Below are 22,913 nucleotides of genomic sequence, written 5' to 3'. Positions count from 1 at the left end.
ACACTTTAAATTGGTCCAAGTGTTCTCAAGTCTCACACTTATCCAAAGAATTGACCTTAAACCAGTCAGAACAAGTAAAGTGTTTTGTTTTTTTGTGTTTGTGTTGTTTATTTCGTGCTGTTTTCCGTTTCTGTCAAAAGGCTACACTTTTTAAAACATTTTTCTAAAGAATTTGAGATTTACAGATTTGAAATAACTATAGTTTTAATAGCAAAACAGCGTCAGTGTGTTAAATATTAGAGGACGACTCGTGCACAGAGACACGCCCACATTCGTAGTGCTCGGTGTAACATGAGCGCATGATTCTACACTTAAACACTCACACACACATTAAATTAAAAATTCCAAAGTCTTTGAGCCACCATCACAGAGAGCAAACACACAGCCCCCAGCGATATGACTACACACCATACCTGCCACACAAAGGCATGCGCACACACACCCTTGCAGTTGTGCATCCTCCTCACACCCCTCTGTTTCCATCTCATTAGCTCACACACCTTTGCTTTGACGCAGCTGCCAGATCTGAGTGGCTGTCATCACCAGCCGTCCATCATTCCGCAGGGACATTATTACTGTCACATCTGGAACTCTCTCTCTCTCTCTGTGTGTGTGTGTGTGTGTGTGCGCATGTGTACTTTATAGCATCCAACAGCAGAAAAAAAAAAGTCTCGCAAGGTTTTTCTTGCAGTCTCCCTGAACTATAATTAAGAAGCGACTTGGCGTGAGAATTGCTGCGGATTGATTCTGTGAAGAAGTCCCAGGATTCCTCATTGTTACCTTTTTATAGACGACTGTGATGTTAGAGCTACATTTACAGCATGAGTACATGTTTACATCATCAAAAAAACGGTGCTGGAATTACCTCGTGCTTTAGACAGTGTCCGAATTTCTTTTGTTTCACTTTGAGTCGATGAACAATACATGGATCAAAGAGTTTTGCAAACTAGAGAAAACAGGGAGTTATAACAACTAGGCAAGACTTGCAAGACCTTTGAGGGATGTGGTGGAGGAAACATGGAATCATTGTGGACATTTCATGTGTTTTGTAGCACCTTTCACATATGAGCTCCGGAGATGTCCCGTAGTAGTACCTTTCACACGCTCCTCCGGGTAAACTCCGGAACATTTCAGGTTTCCCTTACATGTGTGAACCAGGCTCCTGTAAGTGAAACCTAGAGATACACCGATAAGGGACTAATACAGGCTAATGCCGAGATCTGATATTATACATGTACATTCATAAAATAATGAAGGATAAGCTTCCCCGCATCAACACTAACTTTCAACTGTACAGAAAATGGTTAGCCACATTTAGTGAGCAGACTGGTCCTTACAGAGACTGGGCCCAGCTTTAAACTTACTTTTAAATTAAAAAATACATTTTTGGAACAAGAATTCCCAGTCTTCTTCAATTATCGGTTTAAAATATCTGCAAAATCAAAGCATCCTTACACCGTGATGGTTTAGGGAACAGGGAGTTGTTTGAGATGAAGACTGAGGCCCAACAGAAGTTGGTGCAGGTTAAAGAAGGAAGGCTTGATCTGGGGCTGGTTTCAAGATGATAAGATCCAAGAGCTCATTACTGCGGTTCATTCTTCATGTTGACCTGTGGCTAGCAGTCATCTGCAGCTGTGGACTGTGCAGATGCACTAATGTGGGTGATTCTGCTGATTGTGTGTGTGGCTCCATGCCTAGCGAAATAGTACGAGTGTGTGTGTGTGATGGTAGCAAAGCAGAGGATGGTTTGTATACGCAAGTGCCTTGTGTGTGTTTGTGTGCATACAAACCACAGGAAGCTGAAGTGACAGTGGGGACAGTCGCTTCTAATTTGCAGGGTCCATATTTGATGGCCTCCATATGGACGTTGTTAGAGCAGTTAGAGCTGACTGGATAATGACAGAACCTCAGAGCTCCTCTTGAGTCTAAATAATATTGGGCTAATCCTTTGTACTTAGCTGTTCAAACCTTGGGGTACACAGGTCTAACGGATCTGTCATGGCGCTGTCCACAAGTGTATGCCTCTCGTGGCAGACGATACACTGAAAAGTATCACACTCTTTAAAATATCTTAATGTCAGACTCTTCTTGAAGCAAGAGATTTAATATATTTTAAAATTGTGAATTTTTTTTATAATCCTCTGATCTACCCTCGTCTTCTCAAACTGACCACAGATGCAAGACTAACTCTAATAAACAAACACTACTCACTGCTGCCCTCTAAAGTTGTGTTAGCACTAGTCATAAGTTTTATTTGTCATAATATGTTGGTTTACTTGCATTTGGCTCACAAATTCAGTTTGTTGTGTTGTAAACATATAATTGTTGAAAATGATGCTTAAAATGGACATATTCTACTTCTTTTCTACAAGGGAACACCGTTCTTGATCTTAATGAAACATCCGTGGCCTGCTTTGGTCAAAATACCACAGGGATCATACTCTGTAGCAGTGTTCTCCCCCTGTGTAAACAGCCCCTGTTCAGAATGTCCAGCTTTGGCACCTGTTCCTTTAAATGATAATGAGCCGCTCGCTGTTCACCCCGACCCTGAGCGCACAGCAGTGAGGGGCGAGGAGCAGAAGCTCTGGTATTTAGCCGTTTTCGCTCGGTTCTCTTTCTTTTCTGACCTTGTTTTAAGCTGTTTCTTTTCAAAGTGACCTTGCGCTTCCTGTGTCTGTTTTGCGCCGCCTAACCTCGTCTTTTTGCGATCGGAGAGACTCAGTAAAGGAAGGCGTGTTTGCATTGAACAGTTCGTATTATCCCATGTGTTCACATATACATAGCCTGGTGAGTTGGGGGTCTTTATTTCACACTGTGTGGCTTGGTAGGCTCTAGATCCCCAAAATAATGTGCTATTGCACCGAACTAGTGATCTTTTCATAATACGTCCATTTTAAATAACTGTGACCAGACCGTTATGTAATAAGTGAACTGTTGGAATGTGTGCAGCTGGGTTTAAACTTGGTACACAGTTCAAAAACAGCTAGCTGCAACATAACGTTAAGGCTAAAAACACCCTAGTGGCTCCTTCTTTCCCCAAATATTGTGTCCAGGGTTGAAGTCCCAGTTGTGGCATATGCCTTTGAGGATCATAAGTCATAAGAGAGGGGAACTGGCATCTCACTCTTATTCTGTGGGAAAAATGGGGGCTTTATACGGGTATGCAAATCATCAGCCAATCAGAGCTGATCTAGAGATGTCTGTCTTTTCGGTGCTTAACTTGTTCAGTGTATCAGACTACATCATATTTATTTGTATTGGTAATATATTATATATATAACTTCCCTGCGTTCACATTCAAAATATCTCTATTAAAGTTATTAGAATGATACACTGTGCTGCTGTTGTAACACTCTCACTTCTATCCAGGGCTCTAGAGTGTAATACTGTGATTACTGCAGCTCTTGGACATAATTCATTGACAGTAACCTACATCATACCTCTGTTAGTGAGGAATCTACTGATGTGACTGTCATGTATGGAACTCATATATGTTCAGTTACCTCTTACACATCATGGGGCTTAGGGGTGAAGTGTACCATTCCAGAGAAACCGTCTGAAATATTTGATTTTATTTTATTTTATGGTGTGTTTGCGGTTTCCATTTTCAAAATTTGGGTTTGGTATTCATTCACAGGCAATATACAGATTAAAGGAACACTACAAAAGATTTGGGTTTTTGCTCTTGTACTGTGGTGGAGGGAATGGTACATACATAGTGCAGTTTCTGCAGTGCTGAGCCCAGAGTGACAGTGACCGAAGCTCTATGCTCCCTATTACAGATTAGTGGTGCATCACAATGATTTTGAAGCTGTAAGTTTAAGGTAAATTACGTAGTGCTCCTTTAATGTCAAGGAGCAACACTGTACAAAAGTATGAAATGAATATGAAAATGTAATTTGAGAAGAATTAAACTGCACTGTGTTGTTTGCATTTCTGTGTTTTTCACTTGTTATTTCCTTGTCATCTACAGCTTCTGTAAATCTCTCCTAAAATCCAGATTTAATTTCCAATGCCGAACCACAGTGTGTTGAAAGTGTGATGGGGAAAGCCACTGTGTTTTTGTGTGGTATGAGTGCTACTGTGACTCTGCAGTTTTCTTCAGGGTTAGTAAACTCTTTCTCTGCTTTTTTCAGGATTCCCTTTAAGATCGGACAACCGAAGAAACAGATTGTTTCAAAAACGGTAAGTTCTCGTATTTACAGCTGAATGCTGTTAATGTTACTGGCTCTGTGCGTTCCAGATGTGAAAGTTGACACGTGCCGTAATCCTCATTGCACAGCCTTTAAGTAATTAGACACACAACCAGAGTGGTAGGCAGCCACCTCAGCGCCTGGGGTAGCAGTTGGGGTTTAGGTGCCTTGCTCAAGGACGGTTCAGTCACCCCGGTATTCCAGGGGTGTCCTGGGGATCGATTCAAGCAAAGGTCTGTGTTTATGAATCATCTTTCATATGAAAGATCAATGTGTTGCTTCATTGGTGGAAAGAAGATATCGGACCTGTCTATAGCCACTCGGTGTTGGGAAGTTCTCCAGCTGTAATTGTGACAACCTGTCAGTCCAACTGAATATTACGACATACAACCGAAACTAACACCTCTTCAGTAATGTATTGAAATCCAACACCAGGCGTGTGTTTGTGCTACAGGCTCAGGCTCTGTGATGAGTTGGATTTTCAGCCCAGTTTAGGGACCGTGGAGCTGGAGTCGTTTCTGAAGTGTTACTTCAGTTTCTCTTATGTTTTTTTGTTATCTTTGTGAAGTCTGAAAGTTATAACTCTTCTGGGGTCAGCGAGTGCTCTTCCGCTCCACGTTGTGCTTTGGCCTGAAATGGTGTTAGCATCTCACACTGCCGCTTCATGAACAAGCCTTTGTTTTTTCCCCCCACACGTCCCTCCTATATCTGTGGAAGGACAAAAATGGATAGCGTCCCGTCTGCACCAGTTCACACTGAGACGCAGCCACCCGTCGAGCTGCTATTCCAGAGCTCAGAAACCCAGACTTGGTATTTTACGCTGCGTCTAGCCAGACGCTAAAACTCCTCAGACTCCGTAGTGGCAGGCTGTCAAGCTCTGGCCACTTCACTCAGAATACACTCATGCTACAACTGCCCCTTGGCACTGAGTTCCTTTTCTACGTAAAGCCCCGAGGCGCTCGCCCAGCACTGGGTTTGTCCGGAAAATGACCATATCCAGAGCTGGTTACTTGCTTCAGCCTTTTTTTCCCCTATGTCACGGCTCTCATCTGGGTTCTCACTTAAGAGACCTACACTTTTGGAAAGTCCATACTCTGGTTGACTGGTCTATTGGCAAAATATTAAAACGCTGGTGGTGTTGTGCCAATATAATTATATGTATAAATATAATTCATAGTTCAAACATTCTCTTTTGTTTGTTGAGTAGTAATAAGAATGACAATGGTCATTTAATAAAAAAAAAAATACTAAATAAAAAATAAAGTATTCATCTCTAACATTAAAAATCTCCATCTTTAAAATTGTCTACTTAATTTTTAGGTTATTATTTTGTTCATAGCATGAATATTATGATATGAAAATGAAATATGACATATTAAATATATGAGAAATACTATGCAACAGTTGCCATAAAACGACAACAGAGCGGGACAATGTTTGGATTCTGAATTACATTTATATATTGTACATCTCATAACTGTATTTGGGGCGGCACAGTGGTGCAGCCGGTGGTGCTCCAGGGTCCTGGGGTTGTGGGTTTGAGCCCTGCTCTGGGTGACTGTTTGGTGTGTTCTCCCTGTGTCAACATGGGTTTCCTCTGGGTGCTCATAGTTTCCTCCCACAGTCCGAAAAAACACATGTTGATAGGTGGATTGGCGACTCAAAAGTGTCCATAGGTGTGAATGTGTGAGTTTGTGTCGTCCTGTGAAGCACTGGCGCCCCCTCCAGGGTGTGTTCCCGCCTTGCACCCAGTGATTCCAGGTAGGGTCCAGACCCACCGTGACCCTGAGCTGGATAAGGGTTACAGATAATGATTTAAAAATATATACTTTATTAAAAAAACAGATGGACCGTATTGGGTCCTGAGGAGCCAGTACTCACACTGTGTACTCAAAATTCCAGTCTTTCAGACCAGATGGGGACATCCCTGATTACTGTGGCTGACTCTGGAGAAGAAGATATGGGCTGACCTGCTTTCCTTTCTTGAGTCGAAGTGCATTTAAATTGCACTTAAAGGACCATATTCAGCATGAAGGAAACTCCCCTTTAAAAAAAAAACCCTGTCATGTCAGCCCAGAAAACAGCCATAACTAGAATTATGCCACAGTCATCTTTTGGAGTGAAACGGGACCTACAGGCGGACCTCTGTGTGGCCTTGGAGATGGCTTTGTAAATGCTACCCAGTGCGTCCACCGCACAAGCCTTTCCAGAATCGGCTGGACGGCGGCTGTCCCGCCGCTCGCAAATCCTTGACAGACGTCTGCCAAGAGGAGTGTCTGTAATTACTGTTTGTCTGAGCATTCTTGCCGTCGTTCCAGGAGGAAAATGCTAAGAAAGATGTCTGTCTCGTGAAAAGTCATCACCCTTATGTAATGTCAAGAGCTGTAGCTCCATAAGGAACTTGCCCTTTTACAGGTCAGGATTGTCGTTCAAGGGTTTGTTACGTTGTAGCGTTTCTGTAAAGAAGAGTGGTCTGAAAACCACTAAACCATGAACAGTTGGTTATTAAGATCATTAAACCAGCTTCTCTCCAAATGAACCAGATCCTGATTTGTAATAAACTACCAGTGACCTTCACAGCTCTGTGCCGGCGGTGCCAAAGCCACGGGTAAAGGCTGCATCCGCGTCTGTGAGTGGGTGCCTTCCTCTCTCCGTCTGTTCACGGGGGGAAAGAAAACCACTTCCCCCTCTCATCACCCTCTTCCTCTATCCGCCTCCTTCCCTCCCTTGGTCTCCTTCCTGTTATATCCCAGCGCACTGGATCCTTCTGAGTGGGCAGTTCAGAGGATGGGTACGCAACTGTTGAAGTCTGCACGCTACCGCAAGGTACCAGTCGCCGTCCCGTCGGCCAAAACTGTTTACTTACAGGACTTGCCCACAGAACCACAGGACAGGAACCCCTGCTGCTGCAGTTCCAGCAAAATCACCACTTCACACAGGCAATCCAAACACACTCACACTGGCACGGTGGCACGGGCAACCAGAGCCAGAACAGCGCTTAAGAATGTCAGTGACCACGCTCATTACCGAAGGAAGAGCAGTCATTGTTCTTCTGATTTGTTTGGGACTTTTGTGCATCTCCAGGAGGTTTCTGGATAGATTTTTATCCTCCACCTCATGCTCAGGTCAACCTCAAATCCCATGACGCAAGCTCTTTTATGACTTCAGACTTTCTTCTTCTGTTTTTGACCAAAAAAACAAACAAACAAACAAACAAACAACCCCAGCTCGCCTTGTTATTTTACCCTTGATGCACAGCCTTATGGATCCTGTACCTTTTTTTTTTTTAATGCAGGTCTAAGACACGGCATGAAAAACTAGAGCGCTTTGCCCACACAGCTCTTTATACAGATGGTTTCTTCCATTCCTCTTGCTCTGTCCTCTTATCTCTCTCTCTCTACATGTGTCTGTTCTCTTCTCTCCACAGGTTGAAAGGGACTTTGAGCGGGAATATGAGAAGCTCCAGAAGTAAGTTGACATGTGGTTCAGTGCCGTGCTTTAAGTCTATGTGTTTTGGCTTGTTTGGCTTTTTTTTTTTTTTGCTGCTTCCCTTTGCTTCCCCTCAGCGTTATTGTCCTTGCGTATCATTAGCTCACCTGAAACTGCTCACTGGAAGATCTCACTTGAAAAGAAGTCCCGCCACATGTTCCTGTTTTTTTTTTTTTTTTTCCTTTTTGTCTTGACAGGAACAAGCAGAACGATAGAAGGGTAGCGATTTCAAAAATAGGTCTTTTATCCAGTCTCAAATCTTGTTATATTTGATCAAAGTCCTACCGTGTTTGGGAAGATGTTCGAAAAACTAGTTCTGATCCAAGGTATCGCGGCCCATCTTTATGTAAAAAGTTGGCCTTGGTTCATTTGAGGTAAAATAGACCTTAAGTTTGTGGTATTCGCAGGAAGTTTGTCAAAAAAAATAAAGAAATTGGACGATGAATAGCTCGTAGCTTGTTAGCTTGCTTTTCTGGGATTTATTACTGACCTCATCAAATACTAAAACAACAATGACTCAACTGAATATTTGGTTGCGAAGAGGTCAAATTTAGTAATAAATATTTTTATTATTCTCATATGGTCTGAAAAATTCTGCTCTTATTTAGTAACAAAACATCCCTTGTGATAAACTTTTCTTATTCAGTTGAAACATTTTTCTCTTATCTGCCCGAATGAACTCTAAAAACACAATAAAATGTGCTTAAATTATTAATAAAATATACAATATAAAATCACCAAAAAAACAAATAAACACGCCATGTTAAAATTAAAAACATAAATAAGTAAATAAAATAAACGGAGAAGAAACACAAAATACACTGATATATAGCATTACAAAATGTAGTTGTAAATTAGAAATAAACGGCTTATACAACACTAAGCATAAAACATGTATTAATTTGTTTTTAGAAGAGTGGCAAAAATAACAAATTTAATATAATTTAAATTACATATGGGTGGCACAGTGGTGCAGCAGGTTAGTGTCGCAGTCTCACAGCTCCAGGGACCTTTGAGGAGCGTGGATTTCCTCCGGGTTACTGTCTGTGAGGAGTGTGGTGTGTTCTCCCTGTGTCTGTGTGGGTTTCCTCCGGGTGACTGTCTGTGAGGAGTGTGGTGTGTTCTCCCTGTGTCTGCGTGGGTTTCCTTCGGGTGACTGTCTGTGAGGAGTGTGGTGTGTTCTCCCTGTGTATGTGTGGGTTTCCTCTGGGTGACTGTCTGTGAGGAGTGTGATGTGTTCTCCCTGTGTATGTGTGGGTTTCCTCCGGGTGACTGTCTGTGAGGAGTGTGGTGTGTTCTCCCTGTGTATGTGTGGGTTTCCTCTGGGTGACTGTCTGTGAGGAGTGTGATGTGTTCTCCCTGTGTCTGCGTGGGTTTCCTCTGGGTGACTGTCTGTGAGGAGTGTGGTGTGTTCTCCCTGTCTATGTGTGGGTTTCCTCCGGGTGACTGTCTGTGAGGAGTGTGGTGTGTTCTCCCTGTGTCTGTGTGGGTTTCCTCCGGGTGACTGTCTGTGAGGAGTGTGGTGTGTTCTCCCTGTGTCTGCGTGGGTTTCCTCCGGGTGACTGTCTGTGAGGAGTGTGGTGTGTTCTCCCTGTGTATGTGTGGGTTTCCTCTGGGTGACTGTCTGTGAGGAGTGTGATGTGTTCTCCCTGTGTCTGCGTGGGTTTCCTCCGGGTGACTGTCTGTGAGGAGTGTGGTGTGTTCTCCCTGTCTATGTGTGGGTTTCCTCCGGGTGACTGTCTGTGAGGAGTGTGGTGTGTTCTCCCTGTGTATGTGTGGGTTTCCTCCGGGTGACTGTCTGTGAGGAGTGTGGTGTGTTCTCCCTGTGTCTGCGTGGGTTTCCTCCGGGTGACTGTCTGTGAGGAGTGTGGTGTGTTCTCCCTGTCTATGTGTGGGTTTCCTCCGGGTGACTGTCTGTGAGGAGTGTGGTGTGTTCTCCCTGTGTATGTGTGGGTTTCCTCCGGGTGCCCCTGTTTCCTCCCACAGTGTAAATTACATATTATTAGTGATTAGGTACATTACATTTTTTGTCTGTGTTTCTTACCAAAAACATACATGATTTCAGGCACAAAACTGTGTCTAAGACACAAAATTTAAAGAAAAAAAAAGACTTTTATTTTTTATATTAAACTCCTACGTTGACAGGTGAGTGTTAAGTGCTGCTGTAGACTTGCAGGTGCATGTCTGTTAAAAGATTGGTGAAATACAGTTTTTCTCTTGAAATTCATGAGTTTGTAGAAAGGGGTGGGGGGTGGTGGCAGGGATCCAAAGAAAATGTACTGGATTTGGAAAAAAAAAACACTAAAAATTTAACCGTTTTCTTTGGAAAATATTGTCTGTGATTTTGGTTTCATCTTTGGTCTTTCATCAGAGCACCACACCTGAGTGCTGCAGGTTGTTTCGAGTAGGAGGGCTAAAAACTGTTATCGCTGATGAGTAAGACGCATGGGGAACCCTCATGGAAGGGATTTCTCTCTCTCTCTCTCACACACACACACACACACAGGTTGGGTGTGGACAGGTAAAAACTGAACGAGTAGCTGCAATTTCTACCCAGGAATCTGATACTGATCTGAATGTCAAGTCGACAAAAACAAGTCTTTTTTGGCATTTTGTTAGGATTCAAGAATTTGGCTGTAAATTAACGTAATGTTAATTATTATATTTCCTTTATTTTGTATTTAAAAATGTCTGAGGTTTAGTCCCTGGGGCCAGTTTGACTTTTACATGAACCCTACAAACATTACCAGCTTCAGCCGTCCAGTCCCTGATTGGGTATTTGTGTAAACTGCAGAATTCTCTGAGTCAGCGCCGTTGTTTTTCACTGATATACACACCACAGATGAATAAGTGAAGGATATAATCCTGTTCAATCCTAAAGTCACTTCCTTTTATTTATATCAAGCATAAATATCTAAACACGAGACACCACGGTACACAATGGTCACAAGACCTTTGTTACAGCCCTAGCAGGTTAAACCTGAATTCAAATACTATCAAGAGGAAAATCACCAAACGTAGCTGCTGCGATGCCAAGTGCAGAGAAGTGAGAATGAATCAAGTCAATGCCATATATTTTAAACATCTGTTCTCCCGCTGGTAATCACCCTATTTTTATGAATAAAGTTCTTTGTGCTTGGTCAATAATGCTCAGTTCCAGAGGTTTTTTTAAGAACGAGGCTAAGGACCTGGCTAATCTGTGTCCGGCTCCCTCTCCCCATAAGAAGCGCAAGCCATCAGAAGATCGCCTTCCACTCCAAACCCAGAATACGAGTATGTAAAGCTAATATGCTAGTCTGTGACCTGTGGTAACACTACATGCCATTCACATGTTGGAATAAGGCCTGGTGTTGGCATGCTAGTGCACAGAATGGAGCAGCTGGCACGCTGGGGCTCGATTAGCACCTTGTGTAAGGGTCCCGTTTTCTCATCTGGCTCCTCTCCACATCGCACCTCGGTTCAGATTTTATACGTAGAAATTTTTCAGGTTTACGACTTCTCGTCTTTTGCCCCCCGCCTTGTCACGTCTTTTTTGTGTTTTTTTCTTTAACACTAAGCAGTTTCATTTTCACTGATGATCACAAAAGAATAAAATGTGTAATGCCATATTCGTTTTGTTTATTTATTTATTTATTTATTTTTGAGCAAATCGAAAGTGTAAATTCGGTCTAAAGTTTCCGTTCTAAACATTTTAAAGTGGACGAGCTGTTTTAATACTTCAGATTTGAAGAGACTGTTGTGTCTCTGTTGTGTGCACATTCTTGTTTTGCTAAAATAAAATCATGCTTTACGTTTTTATTTCTACCGATAAAGAAGTTAATACGTAATTTATATTTAAGTCAAGAGAGTTTTATTGTCAATTCTGCATATGTACAGGACATACAAGGATTGAAATTACGTTACTCTCCTCTCCGAGATACAGTAACATTTAACAAAAAATAGACTAAATTCAACTTAGCTAAGTATATAAATATATGAAAGTGAACATGCAGGACGTACGATACCAGCAGCTCACTGATAGACACACATGAGACAATGGGACACTGACTGAAGACAATAACCTGATTTGGAGGTAGGACAATGGATATACAAGGCAGTGTAAACAATAGTGCAAACATTGTAATAGAAGGAACTAAAACTGACTGTAAATACAATGTAATAATTCCCAAAATAAAACATAGAATGTGGTAATATCTTACTGTCGATTGATGAGAATAACGTTTTTAATTATAGTTAATAGCTATTTACATTTGTGTAATTTAACAGCGTTTGTCTGATTGGTTCCAATCTGTGAAATATGACAAAAATTCAAGAAAATTCAACATCACTTTATAATCAGGCTGTGTTTAATCTGTAGGATCTCACAGTGTAACGTAGGCTAAGTCTCACACGGCAGGTAAAGACGGCACCGGTCTGATTGATTCGATCGGCTGCTCGTCACAAGATTTGAACTGAAGGGTTGTCTGGCTGCAGAAATGAGGAGGAATGTGGAAGGGGACATAAGAATTGGATAAATTGCTGTGTTTGTTATTTCAGTGCCAAATTTAAAAGCTGTATTTGAAAGAGAGGGCTATGTTCACAATGGAGTAGAAATAAAACAGTATTGGGCTTTATCCTGGAACCATGGAATATATATAAGGGGTCAAATGCTTTAAAGTGATGGAGTGAACATGATGAGAGCTTATTAATACAGTCATATTTACATAGTGTAGAAGATGTAATCTAAGGATTTATAATCGAAGAAATATATTAAAGCCTGCTCTTACTCTCCTCCTTCGTTTACCTCATTAGTTCTCTCCATCATGCACATAACCCAACAGTAGACCCCCCCCCCCCTCCTTTTCTGCACTCTGCCTAATCACAGCTTTCTCACTCACACTGATTGGTGCCTCATGGGAGTTTCCCAACCTGTGTCTCATTTCCCTCCTAATTGATATAATGAACTGCTCCCCCATCTCTCTCTCTCTCTCTCTCTCTCTCTCTCTCTCTCTCACGCGCACCAGACAGACGTGCTAGTGTCATAATTGCAGATGTTAGCGCCCTGCATGTGTGTGAATGGGTCAGTGTAGTTAACAACCCTGTGAAATGCTCCCTCTGCCTTTCCTCGTGTGAGAAAATGTTACTGTCATGAAGAATTGGGATGGAAAACTACTGAAAATAATATTTACTTGGACATATATTGTGAAAAAAAAAAAAAATCACCTGCTCCGTGGATGTGCACGTTAATGTATCTGGAGCCTGCCAACCCACACACAGTGAAACAAGACCACCCAGTTTGTTTTTTGTGGGCCGCCTAAGTCAGGACAAAAAAAAAAAAAAAACGAGATAAAATGAACTGTGCGGATTTGAAGCTGCTTCCTATGTCAAGTGTGGAGACGTTTGTACCATCGCCTCCCACTGCACTGCACCCACATTTTGGGTGAGAGCACAAACGTGAGGGTAAAAAGCCTAACTTTTATTGTGTTTTATTAACGTTCTTGTAAAATAAAATACTTTAAAAGCAACCCACGATGATAGGAGCCTGCACTCTTTTTGTGCGTATGAATCATACACATGCTCCTGTTCCTCATCCACGGGTCCATAGTCAGTCCCAATCCCATGATGCTCTATTTTCACATTCATTCATTCATTCATTATCTGTAACCCTTATCCAGTTCAGGGTCGCGGTGGGTCCAGAGCCTACCTGGAATCATTGGGCGCAAGGCGGGAATACACCCTGGAGGGGGCGCCAGTCCTTCACAGGGCAACACAGACACACACACATTCACTCACACACACGGACACTTTTGAGTCGCCAATCCGCCTACCAACGTGTGTTTTTGGACTGTGGGAGGAAACCGGAGCACCCGGAGGAAACCCATACAGACACAGAGAGAACACACCAACTCCTCACAGACGGTCACCCGGGGCGGGAATCGAACCCACAACCTCCAGGTCCCTGGAGCTGTGTGACTGCGACACCTACCTGCTGCACCACCGTGCCGCCCTCTATTTTCACAGTTTATTATAAAAATAAAATAAACCAACGTTGCTAAATGAGATTGTGATAAATAAGACAATATCTTTATTTAATTTTTTTTAATGCAAACTCTCCACTCTATTACTGTGATACATGATTCCAGTTCTAGATACATGATTTCTAGTTAGCCCTTGTTTGCTAGTAACAAAGGAAGCCTATTTTTGTCCTCTTCCTCCACCTGAAAACCTGATCATTTCTTTGTTGCTCTTTCCATGTTCCAGGTTGGAAGACCAGACAAAGAAGCTACATAAGGACATGAAGAAAAGCACAGAGGCGGACGTAGGTGTGTAAACGGTGTAAAATGATCCATTTAGAACCCTCACTGTTGATTTATGTTGGAAAAAAAAATCCATTTATCATTTAAAGCAGTATATTTATCAGTTTAAAAAAATGAACTTGAAAAATGAAAAACCAAACATGTGGAACCAGCCAGTATTTACACAGTGTGAAAACTGCATGGTCCAGTGGAAACACATATTGGTGCTACCTTGTGTCACTCTCCTGATTTCTCAAGACCTGAACCCACATGTCACCGATCATGAGAATCGTTCCCTATAAGTCTTCTCAATCGCAGTTACACAGAATGGAAGCAGTTGAGTCTGCTTAGGGTCATGACCTTACTCTGTGAATTACTCCTTCGGTGTTGGGATAAAAGAATGAAAGAAGCAAGAACAGGGTTGAGTGATAAAGACCGAAGGGCAAGAGGGTAGAGTGAGGGTCACCCTTACTCTCCTCCAATATTCGTCCTCACTTCATGCTGTGCAGTAAGGGGAAGCCCATTAAAGAGATGGTGCTGTCAGTTGTGTCATGATAATTAATAGAGTCCATCTGCCAAACAGGTTCCCCTTCCTCCTCTTTGGATTTATGGGCATCGTTCAATGGAACCGCACCAGTTACAGCGCTCACAGCGGGGAGCTTTTGTGTTCCACAGCATTGGAGCACACGTGAGCCAGGAAATGTGCCTAGAGTTCACACCAAACGAAATGAGTCAAAGCTTGAAAGGGTTAAAAACTACAACATCGACCACCAGCAAAGCAGGCCGAAGTGTCTCAGCGTTAAGTGGCCATAGCCTTGAGAAGCAAAGTTGTCGAGAGTACATGCTATCCCGTCTCCGCTAGTTGGTAAACTGTAAGTAGAAGGATTTGCCATAAGGCAGCTCCACAAGTTGGTGCATCTGTCGAAAGCCATGAGCAGGAGCGTTGATGGAGACGATGAATATTCACTAAAGCGCTCTGATGCCTCTTTAGTGCCAGGGCCAATTATGGTCCATGGACTTTGCTGCCACGGTTGTTTTAACTCCTGCTGCTGATCAGATGCGAGTGTCAGCGTCAACCCAAATCAGATTCAGGGGAGGCAGGAAGCCAGATGAAACATCCACCCTCATCAGAAGCCTGATCTCACCCACCACCCCGAATGGGGTAAAGACCCATTTTATTATGCTGCTTTATTATGCAAATGGGTGCAGACTTTGGAGAGATGAAAAACTTTCTTGATTTTGGCGCCTTGTGTGAGCAGTCATTTGATGGCGGGAACATGGCTCTTTGATGGCCTTGGTTTCTCGAAAATAGAAAGAAATAAGGGCACATATGAAGAAAATAACTTGTTCAGTGCATGTGCACATAAATTTTTTTGTGGGCTGCCTAATTTAGAAAACATAGGATAAAATGGGACTGGACAATATGCTCAATTTATATCATGATATATTTCTTAATTTCGGGCACAGCAGGTAGTGTTGCTTTCACACAGCTCCAGGGACCTGCAGGTTGTGGGTTCGAGTCCTGCTCCGGGTGGCTGTCTGTGAGGAGTGTGGTGTGTTCTCCCTGTGTCTGCGTGGGTTTCCTCCGGGTGACTGTCTGTGAGGAGTGTGGTGTGTTCTCCCTGTGTCTGCGTTGGTTTCCTACGGGTGACTGTCTGTGAGGAGTGTGGTGTGTTCTCCCTGTGTCTGCGTGGGTTTCCTCTGGGTGACTGTCTGTGAGGAGCGTGGTGTGTTCTGCCCGTGTCTGCGTGGGTTTCCTCCGGGTGACTGTCTGTGAGGAGTGTGGTGTGTTCTCCCTTTGACTGCGTGGGTTTCCTCCGGGTGCTCTGGTTTCCTCCCACCGTCCAAAAACACATGTCGGTAGGTGGACTGGTGACTCAAAAGCATCCGTAGTTATGTGTGTGTGTGAGTGAATGTGTGATTATGTGTGCCTGGCGCCCTCTCCAGGGTGTGTTCCTGCCTTGCGCCCAATGATTCCGGGTAGGCTCCGGACCCAACGTGACCCTGAACTGGATAAGCGCTTACAGATAATGAATGAATGATATTATCCCAGTATCAATGCAAACAATATAAAAGCCACAAAAAAATGCCAAGGACAAACAAGAAACGTGACATCACCTTCAGACATCTGAGTCTCACAGCCAATCACTGGAACCATGTTTATGTGAGAGTGCAAAGATGAGTTTAAATGGAGCAAAACAAACACAAGTGCAGAGAAAACCAGGATTAAGAACAAAGAGAACCAGAGCCTCTCCTCACCGCAGTGTGCTCCAGGGTCTCAGGGTCCTGGGGTTCCACCACTGTGAACAGTGTGGAGTGTTCTCTCAGTTTCTTAGAGGGTTTCCTCTGGGTGCTTCATTGTCCTTCCGCTGTCCAAAAACAAGTGGAGTGATTGAGTGAGTGTGTGAACTTGCCCACAGAAGATAGATGAATGAATTGTCCAAATTATCAGTAGATACTTACGAATCAAGCTGAACATGACATTCCAAGTTCACCCCTGATCTCCTCCTCCTGTATTTCTTGGTCTAACGATTGTTTGCTCTTTTCTTTGTGTCTCATTAGCCATGTCTAAAGCAGCAGTGAAGATCTCTGGAGACTTGTTGAGTAACCCGTTGTGTGAGCAGGACCAAGCTTTCCTGGAGTCCATGATGGCTCTGGATACGGCCATGAAGAGAATGGACGCGTTCAACCAGGAGAAGGTGAGAAGGTTTAACACCGCTCCTTATCATTTCAACATCCTATTAAGCAAAATTTCCAAAGAACAGTGTGTTTATCCCTCACGTTATTCAGTAGAAGAATGTTCTACTCAGGCGTGAGGTTGTGCTTATTTTATGACAGATGTTATATTTTCTCTTTCTTGAGTGATAGTTTTTCAAAGTATAGTCTCAAACACACATTCTTGCTTTTCCTGAAGTGTTTACTTGGCGTATTTGATTAAAATTATGACTAAAGGTAATTGCTATGGGAATGGTTGTATTAGCGTTGAGTTTTGAGAGTATCTGCAGGGCATTGTGTTTCTCACTCTGGAACGAGAGCTGCTACTCTGGGATATTCTATTTTTGCTTCCGACTGTAGTCTCTTCACTCATGTTGTCTTCACTTTGGAAAGACCTCCCGTGCATGTGCTGTACTGTAAAAGAAGCATTAATGCTTATAAATTGTCTTGTTAAGAACATTATTCATAGGTCAGCTCACATTGGGCTTTACAGTGTCATGACTTTACTTGCATTTGTGCTTATTTGTGATTATATATTCATATGAGGGGCTCTTGCGCACCCTAGTGATCTAAATGTTGGCCCTACTATCAGAAGATCAAGAGTTCAATCACCGGCGAGGCCTCAGGAAGTGTGGTGTGTTCTCCCTGTGTCAGCGTGGGTTTCCTCCGGGTGACTGTCTGTGAGGAGTGTGGTGTGTTCTCTGTGTCTGTGTGGGTTTCCTCCGGGTGACTGTCTGTGAGGAGTGTGGTGTGTTCTTCCTGTGTCTGCATGGGTTTCCTCCGGGTGACTGTCTGTGAGGAGTGTGGTGTGTTCTCTCAGTGTCTGCGTGGGTTTCCTCCGGGTGACTGTCTGTGAGGAGTGTGGTGTGTTCTCTCTGTGTCTGTGTGGGTTTCCTCCAGGCGACTGTCTGTGAGGAGTGTGGTGTGTTCTCTCTGTGTCTGCATGGGTTTCCTCCGGGTGACTGTCTGTGAGGAGTGTGGTGTGTTCTCTCAGTGTCTGCGTGGGTTTCCTCCGGGTGACTGTCTGTGAGGAGTGTGGTGTGTTCTCTCTGTGTCTGCGTGGGTTTCCTCCGGGTGACTGTCTGTGAGGAGTGTGGTGTGTTCTCCCTGTGTCTGTGTGGGTTTCCTCCGGGTGACTGTCTGTGAGGAGTGTGGTGTGTTCTCCCTGTGTCTGCGTGGGTTTCCTCCAGGTGACTGTCTGTGAGGAGTGTGGTGTGTGAGTGTGGCCTCAGGAAGCGCTGAGTTGGCCTCACTCTCTCTGAACGGGTGGATGCTTCCCTCCTCTCATCGCACAACGTGGTTTGAGTCGGCACTGTCGTCTTTGAGCTGAGGTGATGGATCTGGGTAGATGGCACTCTCCTCCGGAGCGTTGAGCTGTCGAGTGATGTTGCATCAGCAGCAGTGCGAAAAGAAGTGGTGGTGAAGAAACATGTGCTTGTCCTCTCTCTCCAAGTGCTGGCGCCATTTAGCTAATTGCTAAATTCGGAGATTCAGCAAAATTTAGCGTAAAATTCAGCGTATTAAAAAAACTGTAGAAATATAAACATTAATGTATCCATTTGGAGAGCAATAATTGAGATTTGCTTGATTTGCAAGAGCAGGAGATACACATCATTTCAGTCCAGATTGTTGCATAATCAGCGAGGTCGTTTAGTCTTCTAGCCTCCTTACTAAGTATTTTTCACCTGTTTAAACTTGCTGAGGACAAACTACTACTCTGCCTCTCAACATCCTCTAACCCATGTTTGCTTCATTTTTTTTGGCAGGGGAAAACAGTTTATATGAATTTTGTTTTTCACTTTGGCTGAAATAAACTCCGTTACCCTCTAGCAGATTGGGTATGAGTAAGGTTTTCTCACAACAAACCCCCCCCCTCCTTCCACCCTGCAACACTCCTCAGGCGTCTTAACCGAAAAAATCTGCGCTCTTTAGTTTTGGAAGAATCCAGCCTCAGTGGCTCTGTCCTCTATCTGTTCCCCACTGCTGCTGATTAAAACCGTTATTATATTCCTTAATGCTCGTTTGAGTCGTAAACTTGGTCGGAACCCTGAAGCGATTCGTAGAGCACTGACGAGGCCTCGGTGGAGCGGTGCTGCTTTGCTGTTGTTGGTTGCCTACAACCTTATAACCCCTTTCACCCTGGCAACCCTGCCCGTTCGGAAAGGAAAAGACAGGGGGTAAGAGGCCACCTGCTGCGGTACCGAGACCGTTAGCATTGCTCTGTTCAGACTCGATGTTCGGTGCATTTTGCGTCAATTTTAATGACTTAAAAATAATCTAAGCATAAGGTCAGACACTCTGCCTTGGTCAAGGCCATTGTAGTTGTTCTTCTCGTTCTCTCGGTTCAGCGCTGAAGGTGTGAGGTGTTCACGTAGTCATGTGTGGGTGTGGAAGGCTGTTTTTTTGCACTCGGTTCTTCCATACCTTCACGCGATGGTATTCGGACCCCGTGCCCCCTTCTCCTGGACCGGTCTGGAGGCGGTACTCTTAGGAGGCTTCTCGCCGTCCAGTCGGAATCGGTCAAGTCTGATCGGGAGGACAGCGCGGGGTCATCCCTTTGGAGGAGAAACTTTCACACTTCCACTTTTCTTAAATATTGTATAACTTGGTGCAAACTGTATAAAATGATTGATGAATGTTTTGCCTTATTCCTCGTGACCCCAGAGTCCTTGTTACTCGTCCCTTTCCGTTTTGCGTGAGGCTCCTATGCAGAGGCTCCTATGCCTGGCCGCCCACGTAGGAGGCGAACTTCTCGTCTGCATTGCGCATCAAAGGATTTCCGTCATTTCCAGGGAGAACACAGCCACCTGTTAGTTCCAGCCTTGATTTTGCGGCTGAATGAATTGTATCGGGAAAATATCTGCATGCATACATACACCACCCTCTCCGAAGCGTTCTATAAGTGCCGCTAGATTTAATGCAGGCTGCTGCGTCGCGGATCTCTCCGACAACAGATTTGATGCAAATGTGCTCTCTCTGCACTGACCCCTCTGTCAGTTTCACTAAAGCAAACGCTTTCTACAGCTTTCCTCTCTCGCGCTGAGCTCTGTGGCCTGCTATTCCGGTATATGGGCACTTGGCAGGCGAGCGCTGCGCTAGCCGTGGGCGAAAAAGAGATGTTAGCACAGCTGATTTTTCCGGCTCGGCGTTCCTCGGTGTGCCTGTGTGAAATACCACCCCGGGATGCCTGAATGGTTAATGAGACTTCCATGAATCAGACGCCAAACCTGCGCCGAACCCCCCTCCCTCCCTCTACCACCACCACTACCACTACTACTACCACCACCACCACCACCTACCCCCTCTTCTTTTCTGCTCGTGATCTAGTCCTGCTGCGGTGGCAAACCAAATCATGCTTGCGTTAAATAAAGACAATGAAGCCTCCCAACCCTCTGCTGCTTTCTGTTTCTGGAAAAGATGAATCGCTCAGGGGCAGATTGAAAGAGAGAGGGAAGAGGGTGCGGGAGAAGACAACGTGTTATGGTAATGAAGGCAGCTCCAACCCAAGCTCTACATTGTGTATATTTTAAAGTCAGTGTTTAAAAAAGCTTTAAGGCCCGCAAAGCTGAGCGGTTAGCGGTTAACGACTAGCGGCCATGACGGCGGGGAGGGGGTATCGATTTTTCAGGGTTTGTGTGTTTGTGGGTTTTTTGGGCTGTGTGTGTGTGAGGGATAGAGAGAGAGAGAGTGAGAGAGTCAGGCTGATCTCTGCCCTCTGATTCACACGGATGCTAGTGCTTCAGCGACGCCCTCGGGCTTCGTTCTTACCTTATGGAATACTCGCTACACCCCTCCACCAGCTTTCCACATCCACCACTGTAGCTTTCTCCTACTCTGCCATCCGTCTCTACTTGACTCTTTTTTTTTTTTTTTTTGCTGTATTCACTTGTTCTCCTTGCCTTGTCCTGCCCCATGTCTTAAATATAGAGCCTCTGTAGAGTATCTACTTTTAGCATCAGTAGGAAATAATACAGGTTGTAGTGGACTGTTAATACATTGAGTAAAATGATGTTGTAGTTAAGCAGACCTGCCGCCCAATGGGGTCAGTGTGGTTGCAAGCTGCCATAGGACCTGGAAGGAGCGGCCGACAAAGGAATTTCAAATTCATTTCGTTACCCTTGGTCCTTTTAGTAAATAAAGCCTTATTAGTTTTCCGTGGGGAGATGGGGTCGTTCATTTCACCACAGGTCGTAGGTCATGTTTGTGATGGATGTTTAACGGTAGTAGCTTGACGAGTAGCGTACACATTCAAACTGAGAGAACTTAAGTTCCTAAGGAGCAGCAAAGAGCAAGCCAGGTGTCATTCAACACCTGAGCAGCCTCATACTCAACCGCCTCTGATTTGTGCCGTACATCTCTAAATGCCTCCTCCAGCGCCTCCGTTCTTGAGACAACCTGCAAAATCTCCACGGGATGTGACAGAATATTCCCCCACATGTCAATTCACACTGGATTAATATAACCTGGGGTTATTTTTACTGCTCATCTTACAGTAGGTAAAAGGCTCAGGAATCTTTCCTAAATCGGGAGCGTGCACTCCGGAGAAATGACTGAAATGGTGTATTCAGACAGGATTAAAATTACTGAGGTCCTCAGGTAATAATTACATTAGACCTTGTCCACTGGTAAAACTAATCCCGTCTGAATAGGGCTTAATAGCATGCCAAGGTTTTCCGTTACAAGTCGAAGTATTCCATATTGTTTAAGCAATCTTTAACTCCCAGCAAGTGTTGTATTAACTACGTACATTGGAGAAAAATGTTGGAGTTGGTGCCAAAACAAGCAAGTCCAGCTCAGACCCAGTGTCTCCAGAGTGAACAGTCCACGGGCATGGTGCTCAGTTCGAGTGACTGGACCATGTCTTGGATGTCATCTTGTTGTCTTGTCCTCAGGACTACTCTTTGTGTTCCCTCTCGTTTTCTCAGAGAACATTCTCACGTTATAGTTTCCACATTTTGATAATAGGAGTCTTCCCAGCTTCTGATGGCTCCTACTACTTCCTGATGTGATCATATAGGTCATAAATATACCACAAACCCTGACATTTCAATGCCGTAGTGGACTGCAGCAGCGTCAGCAGCAGTAGCTGTTTAGATCTTGAAGGCCATAGAGTGTTTATCTGAAAACCCCAGCAAATAATGGGTGAGCGGACAATATCTTTTAGGCTATGTACGGAACATGGCCGCCATTTTGAAAGCCACCATATTGGACCAAGGGCAAGTTTTTCCAACAGGAAGGTGGTCATGTGGCATATCTAAGAAATGAAAGAGTGTCCTGCGACCTTTGACTCAACCTGTACTTTACGTTCATAATAAATTTTAGACTTTGGCTTGAAACTCAGGCCTGTGGAGTTGTTAGAGCCAGTAGCTTGTGCCATCTATGCTCCATGAACCCTCTTTCTGTTAGATGATAACAAAGAGAAGTCAAATTTACTTTTAAAATGACCTGTGCGCAGTGTAGCAAATGGTAAGAATGACTATTAAAACTACATCGGAAATGTACCTGGATTTACCTGTATTTATTAAACTTGTCGTCATAATTAATGGAGATATATCAGTGGGTACTGATATCATCCAGATAATATTTTTGGGTAGATTTGATTTGTGTTCCTGGTGTCTTAACTGGACTGGGTTACTCTTTCAACAACAGCTAAAAAACACAAAGCACCAGCTGTGAAAAGAAGACCTGTGAAAACAGTGCCCTTACTTATTTCTTTGTTGGTGAAGCTGCTGCAGTTTAATACGTTATGAAACGTGAGCACAGCTGAAGAGACCAGGAGCTGGGTACAGCGATGTATAACTGGTATGAACAGGCCACAGTTCAAAAATTTACTATAAAGTTAAATAAAATGACTAGATAGTGCTCCAATATTCAGCAGCGTGCCTGCCATTTATGTCTGAGTTTTTATGTTGGGAGATAAAACGCAACAGCGCCTCTCCATGGCCTTAGTGTTTCTGTCTGTTCTGGAGATTAAATATGATTATTTTTATTGTACATTGCTATCAGGGAAATACCATTATTGCACTGTTGCAAGTTAATAATAAATATATCGCTTACGATTCGTGGAAATGCTACATTTTTTGATTGAAAAGCATTGATAATGTCTATTATTTTTTGCATTGTTTGGCTTCTCTGACTGACTGAGATCTCAATAGCAAGTGAGTCCTCCATTAAGTTCTGGCGCTTACGATCTTCTGACGGGCCTGTCAGCCCGAGTCTGGCTTTCCTAACTTCTCCACGC

At 43.8% G+C, this 22,913-nt stretch overlaps 1 protein-coding gene across 1 annotated transcript in view; it reads left to right on the top strand.

Moving 5' to 3' along the window:
• The window catches only part of bin3 (bridging integrator 3), a 54,362-nt gene that overhangs the window by 7,719 nt on the left and 23,730 nt on the right, over positions 1-22,913 (top strand). The window contains exons 2-5 of the mRNA XM_066644854.1: positions 4,137-4,185; positions 7,621-7,661; positions 13,923-13,984; positions 16,520-16,656. Of these exons, the coding sequence (XP_066500951.1) occupies positions 4,137-4,185; positions 7,621-7,661; positions 13,923-13,984; positions 16,520-16,656 (289 nt within the window). The remainder of the gene's footprint in view (positions 1-4,136; positions 4,186-7,620; positions 7,662-13,922; positions 13,985-16,519; positions 16,657-22,913) is intronic.

Source organism: Hoplias malabaricus, chromosome 14 (genome assembly GCF_029633855.1).
Source record: "Hoplias malabaricus isolate fHopMal1 chromosome 14, fHopMal1.hap1, whole genome shotgun sequence".
Classification (NCBI taxonomy): domain Eukaryota; kingdom Metazoa; phylum Chordata; class Actinopteri; order Characiformes; family Erythrinidae; genus Hoplias; species Hoplias malabaricus.
Note: the sequence above shows the minus strand (reverse complement) of the source record. Positions and strands in the feature narration are given on the sequence as shown.